This window comes from Oncorhynchus tshawytscha, linkage group LG08 (genome assembly GCF_018296145.1).
Source record: "Oncorhynchus tshawytscha isolate Ot180627B linkage group LG08, Otsh_v2.0, whole genome shotgun sequence".
In the NCBI taxonomy this organism is placed as follows: domain Eukaryota; kingdom Metazoa; phylum Chordata; class Actinopteri; order Salmoniformes; family Salmonidae; genus Oncorhynchus; species Oncorhynchus tshawytscha.
The window spans coordinates 35,407,208-35,417,906 of NC_056436.1; the positions used below are offsets into that span (position 1 = coordinate 35,407,208).

A 10,699-nucleotide genomic window follows, 5' to 3' on the forward strand; every position below is an offset into this window, starting at 1 on the left:
AATATTATATATATACTCTAAAGTTGGATGTTTTGCTAGAGCAGTTCAGATAGCTGGTTGATTACTTTTTTTTACTGAGGAATGTGTTTGTTTTTCATGATGGTGTTTTGTAAGTTACTTATCTTAAATTACTTGTAAATATTGTATGCTTTTATTGTGTTGGAATTGTAAATATTGTGATTTTGTATGATTGTGTGTGGGGCACCCTTGTAAAAGAGGCCTCAATGGGATTTCCCTGTTTAAATAAATAAAAATACATATTTTGACAAAATGAAGTGTTTATGTATATATATATATATATAGAGAGAGAGAGAGAGAGAGAGAGAGAGCGAGACTCAAGCACAAGTCTTTGGCATAGATCCATTGCAAACCTTGCAAAAAGAATACACAATGTGTCACAGGAGACTGTTGTGTATGTTCTTTTCATTGACAGAGTGCACAAGATGGCATGAGGTGAAGGCACACTGCGCACACAGTCAAAATGAAGAGAGAGTTAAGATACAGAGGAAAAATAGTGTACACATTCAAAATAAACAAACAAAAACTGTGACAGATGCAGTCCGACAACACGCGTGTCCACATTGAGCAGGTTGCCACGGCACCATGCATGTGTACATGAGAAAGTTGTTCAGAACAACTTGACAAATTGGGTGAAAGTGTTTCCATGTACACGAGGGACCACACAGAGAGACAATAAATGTATTTTACAATGATATTCTTCCTCATTGGGGTTTCACATGCAACCTATTTAGATCAGTGTTGGCTGACCTTTCACCTTTATGTGAGTGCAGTTAAAGAAGAGTGGAAACAAAGTGTTTAAAAAGTACTATTGTTTGTTTTGGACAGACAAGCTTGTACTTAAGGGTAAACAGCATAACAAGCTTTAACTGCGTAGAATATAAGAAATTCTTAATATCTATGAGGTGATGTATGAGTTTCTATTCTTCCTGTAGCCTATGGCTGTATATTTACTTATCATAGGCTACATACTATAGTCCAGGATGATGATGAGGATGTGATGAAGACATACATACAAAGGCTGGCCTTTCAGACTATGTCAGCGAGTGCACGGCATGCAAGCTGCTGAGGAGGGGCATTGGGATGGGATGCAAGAATATCACTGTAAAATACCTGCTGAGACAAGCCACAGCTCAGGACACACTGAATGTACAGGCAGACAACATCTAGGACCTGAGCCAAGCTGGTATTGGTACACGGTAAAGGAGGATCACCAACCTGCCACATCAATTTAGGGGGCCCGGGTAAGCTGCCCTCCTCTCCAACAAAGTCTCTCGAACAAGAATCAACATACCCACTTGGGGGTTGGGAGGGGCAGTGGGGAGGAAAGTTGGGTAGGGAGATTGTCTTCACTCACAAGAGCAAAGAGCTGTGTCACCTCACTCAAGGTGTTTGATCATTGTTGTACAAAAAGTCGCAAGTAGTTGGAATCATTCATGACAGAGTTGTTACGTCACACATTTTATTTTCAGTCTTCTCATGTTGCGTTTTAATGTAATTTTCTAAAACAAGATATTGAAAAAAAATACATTGAAGATATAAAATAATCAGAATAAACATTAGCAGATAACTTTTCAGACTCGTTCCCTCTGCCAGGTGTGGATGCATATCACAGCACCCTGCCCGACCAGAGGACACCTCTGCCTTACCCATGGCCAGACTTTGGCTACTGTCAGTAAGCTCAGTCTGCGGCCAGTCAGCCATTCATCCTGGCCTGCTCTACTGCCAGGCCAGCCAGTCAAAGAAAGAGTTCTGACTCTCCCAAAAAGGCAGAACAGATGCCAAAGTAATTCCGCAACATGTGCTGACATTGAACATTTCTGCATATTAACTTTCTATATGGATTGCAACTCAGCGTTTTTGAGAATGTCCGTAAAAAGACTAAAAAGGCTCTTTGTCTTTGCCCTGTCTGAGCATTAATTAGCGATTCTCATATTACATCTTTCCATTCCGTTAGTGAAGATATATGGGAGTAGACATTGGACTCCCCCAAAAAGCTTTCAGGGCAAAAAAGGGAACAATTGAATGCTCCAGTTTTTGAACATCAAGGATATTGAAACTATGATGTCACATTTCTACAAATGATCAAGACCACTAATTTTGTTTGGATATTGAAATATGAGAAACAATAAAATCTAGAACAGCTACCGTAACGTCAATGTAACAACATAATTACAGAGGGGGATAGCTAAACCATGAAATAATTGTAGTTTTACTTTACTTAATTTTTGTTTGAGAAAACAAAATTGGGAAGATAAAAAAAATAAATCCTATCCAATTTTTAAAGGGCCGACTATTGGGTTCTGGATTCTTCTACCAAACAATAACATCAATAAGACTAAGGTAACACATTGTTACCTGGCCTTGTGAAGACACTGACATCAATCTGTAAGAGTCAGATCCAACTATTACAGTTGACAACATGAGTCACTTCAATTTTCTCAAGTTAGGATTCAGTCCAGCGAGAACATGAGTTTTCTCATTGGTAAAGTTGGAAACATTTCCAAAATTTGGGATATTACATTTAAAAAAATAAATTGAGAATATATATATATATATACATATACACACAGTATATGTGTAATATATATATATATACCAAGATGGACTAAATGTCAAATAAATTAATCAAATTGTAATTATCCTGAAATAAGTTCTAGAATGGGACTCCTAGAATGGGACTCCTAGAATGGGACTCCTAGAATGGGAATCCTAGAATGGGAATCCTAGAATCATATTACATCACAGAGAAAGGGAAGAGGTGTAGACAGAAGTGTCACGCCCAGGGGCACGTTCCCTCTCAGATTTGTCCTGCTAAAAAAACATAAATTAATTACTAAACTTAATAAAGATTTACCATCTAGTGGCCAAAAGGCAGTTTTAGCATGGGCAGCGCCATTGAGGGCTTCCACCATTTTAATGTAGTCAACTGTGTGGGACTTCCAACTTTATTGGCTGATCCCTCCTGATGACCCTGTTGGAGTCATGTCCAACCGGGTCATTAGGAGGGATCACCTAATCATAAAAATAAAAAAATTGACGACTTCAAAATGAAGATTGCCTCAATGGCTATGCCCATGTGCTCACACACACCATAATGAGAACTATATAGAGATGTTTTCTCTATCATTATCTATAGATGGGTTAGCTGACAACGTCTCGAAAGCAATGCGGGCGCTTCATTCGGCCAGAAGTCTGCAAGTTGTTGTGATTCTGGATGGCCAGATAGCTACCAACAATGACAAGAAACTACCATGTGGGGAATCGTGACTTATTTCAGATAGTTTTGTCTTGTTCTTGATGTCATGTCTTGTTTGGAGGTGTTTTGACTGATTTCATGTCAACGCTAATATGGCAAAAAAAAATGTTAGCTAGCTAACCAACAACTGTAACGATGTATTTCAGAGACAAGTGATCATTGTGCAAATTTATTTGTGTTTTCAACAAACATTGGAGACTAAATATAGTTTACATGTCAACAATCTAAGCCAACCCAGTCTGTTTTGTCCCATGGTTGCGCGAGCATCGGTTTTGCTGATAAACAACCAACCTGTTCATTGTTTCAATGGAAGTCTAAGTAGATCAGCCCCAGATGCTATTGCATTAGTGTCTATGGGACAGCACCCCCCTTAAGTAGATCGGAACTGACCATTTTTTTTCAATGGTAAACGGCCTGAGTATGAGTATACTCTCCACCATCTTTGCTGTAGACTAGAGTGACACGCTGCACGCACATACACTACATGACCAAAGGTATGTGGACACCTGCTCATCGAACATCTCATTCCAAAATCATGGGCATTAATATGGAGTTGGTCCCCCCTTTGCTGCTAGAAAAGACTCAACTCTTCTGGGAAGACTTTACACTAGATGTTGGAACATTGCTGCGGGGACTTGCTTCCATTCAGCCACAAGATCATTAGTGATGTTGGGCGATTAGGCCTGGCTCGCGGTTGTTGTTCCAATTCATCCCAAAGGTCTTTGACGGGGTTGAGGTCAAGGCTTTGAGGTCAAGGCTTTGTGCAGGCCAGTCAATTTCTTGGAAACACAGAAACATTCTGGAATGTCACTGTATGCTGTAATGCTAAGGGAACTAAGGGGTCTAGCCCGAACCATGAAAAACAGCCCCGGATAATTATTCCTCCTCCACCAAACTTTACATTTGGCACTATGCATTGGGGCAGGTAGTGTTTTCCTGGCATCCGCTAAACCCAGATTGTCCGTCAGACTGCCAGATGGTGAAGCGTGATTCATCACTCCAGAGAACGCATTTCCCCTACTCCAGAGTCCAATGGGGGCGAGCTTTACACCATACCAGCCGACGCTTGGCATTGCACATGGTGATCTTAGGCTTGTGTGGGGCTGCTCGGCCATGGAAACCCATTTCATGAAGCTCCCGATGTACAGTTCTTGTACTGATGTTGCTTCCAGAGGCCGTTTGGAACTCTTAGTGAGTGTTGCAACCGAGGACACGCTGCACGCTTCAGCACTCGGTGGTCCAGTTCTGTGAGATTGTGTGGCCTACCACTTTGCGGCTGTGCCGTTCTTGCTCCTAGATGTTTCCACTTCACAATAACAGCACTTACAGTTGACCGGGACAGCTCTAGCAGGGCAGAAATTTGACAAACTGACTTGTTGGAAAGGTGGCATCCTATGACGGTGTCACGTTGAAAGTTACTGGGCTCTTCCGTAATGCCATTCTACTGTCATTGTGTGTCTATGGAGATAGCATGGCTGTATGCTCGATTTTATACATCTGTCAGCAATGGGCATGGCAGAAATAGCCGAATCCACTAATTTGAAGGGGTGTCCACATACCGTTGTATATATAGTGTAGTTTGATTTTATTGGTGGGCAGAACTCACAGGAGGTATGTTTGTAAATTAATTTGATCAAGATATTGATAGCCGATTCCCTCTTGATTAAAAATAAAACAAATGTTTTGCTGTAATTATAGCCAGCTAGCTAGCAATTTTATCAAGTTAGATTTAGCCAAGTGGGTAGCCCATCTATAAATGGGCTACCAATCTCCCAACCTCATAACGAGCTACCAAGAAGCCATTTCAGCCTATCAATCAAGTTTGAGCAAGCTTGGCTAGCTTACCTAACTATCTTAGCTGGCAATTGCATGCCTGCTGGCAAGGTTGCTAGACTTTAAAAAAGCAAGCAATTACTAAATGTACTGAATAAGACTCATATTCTATTATTTTACCCATATTTTAGCAAAGATGTAGGCAGGGGCTGGGGAAATGTAACCACTGAATTTAATAGACAGAGCTATGCATGCAATGATTGACAGATATTTAGATTGTTATTTTCAAAACTCTAATGACAAATAGATACACAATTGAATAAAATTGCTTTAATTATTGGGTAATGATACTACATACCCATGTGGCAGTTGTACTAAAGGCATACAAGTTTATTAAAATGACAATTGAACAGGTGAAGGCAGTATGCTTAGATAACCTATGCAGAAAATATAGCTTTATTCCTTTCTCTTTTTTTACATCAAATTAGGCATAATGATTATGTCTCTTGATTCCAGGAAGAAGATGTTTCAGCTAAATTCTCCCGACCACCCCCTACAACATGTACTTTGTGCCCTCAGATGTTGGGGGTGCATGGTGCCCCTGGGTGCAGGGCAAGTCATATCAAGTAAAATACACACAACTGGGTATCATTTTATTAATCATACTGTACAATGCATTATGGTTGTTTCCATGTGATGGTTCTCACACAATAAATACCCTAAATCCTGTAGGTTTATATCAAACAACTAGAGAGAGAGAGAAAGCGAGCCAGAGTTGGGGGTGGGGGATGGGGGTATGTGAAAAGGGCAGGAGGGAGGCACATTTACCTTGCGCTTCAACGGAGGCGAATAACACTGCAACGAAAGCCGACACGGCCAATGACAGCCTTATCTTCATTTTTAGAAGTTATGGGTCAGCAGCAGCACATTAATGAATCTGAGGAGAGAGTTGCGTTCAAACCGATTAGGTTTAGCTTTGAGAAGAGAATGGGCAAAAAGTCACGAGCCTTTGAAAGGGAATATATTAAATTAACGTGACTGAAGAGGCAACATTTGGTTCAAAGGAGTGAAAAGTAACGACCTAATTTTTGTCACCTCATGTCTTTTACATTTTTTCATTTATCCTCTAAACAAGTCAGTTAATAACACTTTCTTATTTACAATGACGGTCTCAAGAATTATCATAACTATATTAACTCTATTCGTTAATAACCATTAGGTTTTTTTTTTTAAATCACGTACTTTTAGTAAATCATTTAATCATAATTCGACCTGTCGTATAGGCTCAACATTGAAAACGGTTGATAATTTCGTCAAAAGCAAACCTGCCTGGAATATCAGAAATAGGCTACTGGTCCTACAGGTTGTGCACCCCGCCTAGTGGCACAGGAGCTCATATAGTGTCACTGAAACTGGAAGGACATTTCATTCAGTTATCCCATTTAGCTCCCAAGACCCTCAGAATTGGCCCTTATATATCCTATCATGAATGTCAACTTAATATACATCAGGCCCATAGATAAATAAAAAATGTAGTATATGTAGTATAAATTACTTTTACCAAAACAATGTGCCTATTAGCAAATTACTAATGATCAACTAATTTATTTGTTACTTTGGCTAGGCTATTCTAATTCAATGTTCATACTCTAATACAGTATACTTATTGATTCCACACAGGGTTACCGTCATAATCCAACATATATGTTCCTTTATGGGAAAAATACAGGCTGAAGAACTAACCAAGCACAACAAAAAATTATTTCACCTGTCTGGCAGTTATTCACAGAAAAATAATAAATCAGTCCTTTCATTAGAACAAGCTCATAAATATAGCACATACAGCTAAGCACAATGTTTGATTAATTGAAAACCATTTATTTTGTATAAATCTTATATTATTTCTAACCCACAGCAAGATAGAAGAAAAGAAAATATGTTGCTCACCTGGTCAATCTTAACAGAATAAAATCAAAAAATGTAGGTGCACCCGCCTTGAAGACTCCCCCTTCTAGAAACTGATAGAGAACTTTCAGGAGCTCTGGGTGGACACTTCTCTCTAGCTGGCTACTGGAAGATCCAACAGCATGTGTTCCAGAAAGAAAGTCTCTTTCCAAGTGGGAAGAATCTTTCCACAATCTGCTACTTAATAGGGGGCTGTTCCCAACTCTCATTTTACAATAAGCTCTTACGAAACTCCACTGGTAAACCTCGCAATGGTTTGATATATGAAACATCCCCCAAAGTGGGAATAGACTTCTGGAAACTGCATTCTTTTCTGAATTCATTTGGCACATTGATCTTATGAGTTACAAGTGCCTAATGGGCCAACCCTAAGGAACTTAACATGTAGGCTATATATACATATATATTTACATACATACATACTATATATACAGCATCAGTATAAAGCTTGGACACCTACTCATTCAAGGGTTTTTATTTAGACTATTTTCTAAATTGTAGAATAATAGTGAAGACATCAAAACTATGAAATAACATATGGAATCATGTAGTAACGAAAAAAGTGTCAAACAAATCAAAATATATTTTATATTTGAGATTCTTCAAAGTTGTCACTTTGCCTTGATGACAGCTTTGCACACTCTTGGCATTCTCTCAACCAGCTTCATGAGGTAGGCACCTGGAATGCATTTCAATTAACGGGTGTGCCTTTAAAAAAGTTAATTTGTGGAATTTCTTTCCTTCTTAATGCATTTGATTGTGTTGTGACAAGGTAGGGTTGGTATACAGAAGATGGTCTTTTACAAAATAGGGCTAAGTCAATATTATGGCAAGACCAGCTCAAATAAGCAAAGAGAAATAACAGTCCGTCATTACTTTAAGACATGAAGGTCAGTCAATGCAGAATATTTCAAGAACTTTGAAAGTTTCTTCAAGTGCAGTCGCAAAAACCATCAAGCGCTATGATGAAACTGGCTCTCATGAGGACCGCCACAGGAAAGGAAGACCCAGAGTTACATCTACTGCAGAGGATAAGTTCATTAGAGTTACCAGCCTCAGAAAATTGCAGACCAAACTAATGCTTCACAGAGTTTAAGTAAAGGACATCAACTGTTCAGTGGAGACTGTGTGAATCAGGCCATGGTCGAATTGCTGAAAAGAAACTGCAACTAAAGGACACCAATAAGAAGAAAAGACTTGCTTGGGCCAAGAAACACGAGCAATGGACATTAGACCGGTGGACATCTGTCCTTTGATTTGACAAGTCAAAATTTTAGATTTTTGGTTCCAACCGCAGTGTCTTTGTGAGAAGCAGAGTAGGTGAACGGATGATCGCCGCATGTGTGGTTCCCACTGTGATGAATGGAGGTGGTGTGATGGTGCTTTGCTGGTGACACCGTCAGTGATTTATTTAGAATTCAAGGCACACTTTACCAGGGTGTCTACCACAGCATTCTGCAGCAATATGCCATCCAATCTGGTTTGCGCTTAGTGGGACTATCAACAGTGAAGTGGCAACTCCGGGATGCTGGCCTTCTAGGCAGAGTTCCTCTGTCCAGCGTCTGTTATTGTGCTCATCTTAATCTTTTCTTTTTATTGGCCAGTTTGAGATATGGCCTTTTTATTGCAACTCTGCCTAGAAGGCCAGCATCCCGGAGTCACCTCTTCACTGTTGACATTGAAACTGGTATTTTGCGGGTATTATTTAATGAAGCTGCCAGTTGAGGTCTTGTGAGGCATCTGTTTCTCAAACTAGACACTAATGTACTTGTCCTCTTGCTCAGTTGCGCACCGGGGACTCCCACTCCTCTTTCTATTCTGGTTAGAGCCAGTTTGCGCTGTTCTGTGAAGGGAGTTGTACACAGCATTGTACGAGATCCTCAGTTTCTTGGCAATTTCTTGCATGGAGTAGCCATCATTTCTTAGAACAAGAAAAGACTGACGAGTTTCAGAAGAAAGTAATCCGTTTCTGGCCATTTTGAGCCTGTAATCGAACCCACAAATGCTGATGCTCCAAATACTCAACTAGTCTAAAGAAGACCAGTTTCATTGCTTCTTTAACCAGAACAACAGTTTTCATAATAACATAATTGCAAAAGGGTTTTCTAATGATCAATTAGCCTTTTAAAATGATCAACTTGGATTAGCTAACAACGTGTCATTGGAACACAGGAGTGACGGTTGCTGATAATGGGCCTCTGTACGGCTATGTAGATATTCCATTAAAAAAATCTGCTGCAATAGCAGATTGCAGCTACAATAGTCATTTACAACATTAACAATGTCTACATTGTATTTCTGATCAATTTGTTGTTATTTTAAATGGACAAAAATGTGTTTTTCTTTCAAAAACAAGGACATTTCTAAGTGACCCCAAACGTTTGAACGTTAGTGTATATATAAATAAATAATGGTCAAAGAGGTGTCAACTATATGTTTTATATTTAATTTGAAGTATTTGTTCAATCAATAAAAATCTGTTGAATTTACCATCCAAAGATCCGTCTGTGGATTTTCTTGTGGATCTCGAGGTGTGCTCACTCAGGCAACTTTTACGCATTGAAAATTGTAGTAAACCAAGTTGAGCCACCGATGTTGAAACACACTAACAGTCCTACATTTAATGAAAATTACAAACAATAAAATATATTACTTATTTAGTACCATTTCGCTTGATTAAGTAATTACAGGTCAGGTAGGCCATGTGAACAGCCTTGAACAGTTTGAGTATTATTGAGGCAGTGTTGCCTTTCATTGTAAAGGTTTTGAATGGATCTTCGCAGAGTAGAAATGGGCAGTCCAGTTTTCTTAAACCAAATCTAGATTATGTCACTCATTTCATGGTCAGTGAGGCCCTCTAGTGTTTAAAAGCAGAACATACATATAGGACAGCACATTGAAAGCCATCCACGTGCAGAAGTGACCACTAGGCTACAGGCCCAGGGGTTTTTCCCATAGAACAGTTAATTTATTGGTTCATGTGCACAATCAAAGCTAAAAACATTATTGTCATATACAAAGCTATACATATATATACATACAAAGCTATATATATATATATACACACACTGCTCAAAAAAATAAAGGGAACACTTAAACAACACAATGTAACTCCAAGTCAATCACACTTCTGTGAAATCAAACTGTCCACTTAGGAAGCAACACTGATTGACAAAACATGTCACATGCTGTTGTGCAAATGGAATAGACAACAGGTGGAAATTATAGGCAATTAGCAAGACACCCCCAATAAAGGAGTGGTTCTGCAGGTGATAACCACAGACCACTTCTCAGTTCCTATGCTTCCTGGCTGATGTTTTGGTCACTTTTGAATGCTGGCGGTGGTTTCACTCTAGTGGTAGCATGAGACGGAGTCTACAACCCACACAAGTGGCTCAGGTAGTGCAGCTCATACAGGATGGCACATCAATGCGAGCTGTGGCAAGAAGGTTTGCTGTGTCTGTCAGCGTAGTGTCCAGAGCATGGAGGCGCTACCAGGAGACAGGCCAGTACATCAGGAGATGTGGAGGAGGCCGTAGGAGGGCAACAACCCAGCAGCAGGACCGCTACCTCCGCCTTTGTGCAAGGAGAAGCAGGAGGATCACTGCCAGAGCCCTGCAAAATGACCTCCAGCAGGCCACAAATGTGCATGTGTCTGCTCAAACGGTCTGAAACAGACTCCAT

The 10,699-nt window shown here is 39.8% G+C and overlaps 1 protein-coding gene across 2 annotated transcripts in view; it reads right to left on the reverse strand.

Annotated features, from left to right (window-relative positions):
* The window catches only part of LOC112256559 (collagen alpha-1(XII) chain-like), a 72,963-nt gene extending 65,785 nt beyond the window's left edge, over positions 1-7,178 (reverse strand). Inside the window, exons 1-2 of one of the 2 annotated variants that reach the window (XM_042325465.1) lie at positions 6,998-7,178; positions 5,879-5,987 (exon numbers count right to left, since the gene is read on the reverse strand). In XM_042325465.1, coding sequence (XP_042181399.1) covers positions 5,879-5,948 — 70 coding nt within the window. In that variant the 5' untranslated portion in view covers positions 5,949-5,987; positions 6,998-7,178. The remainder of the gene's footprint in view (positions 1-5,878; positions 5,988-6,997) is intronic. The other variant, XM_042325466.1, reaches the window with a different exon arrangement.
* Between the last annotated feature and the right edge of the window lie 3,521 nt (positions 7,179-10,699).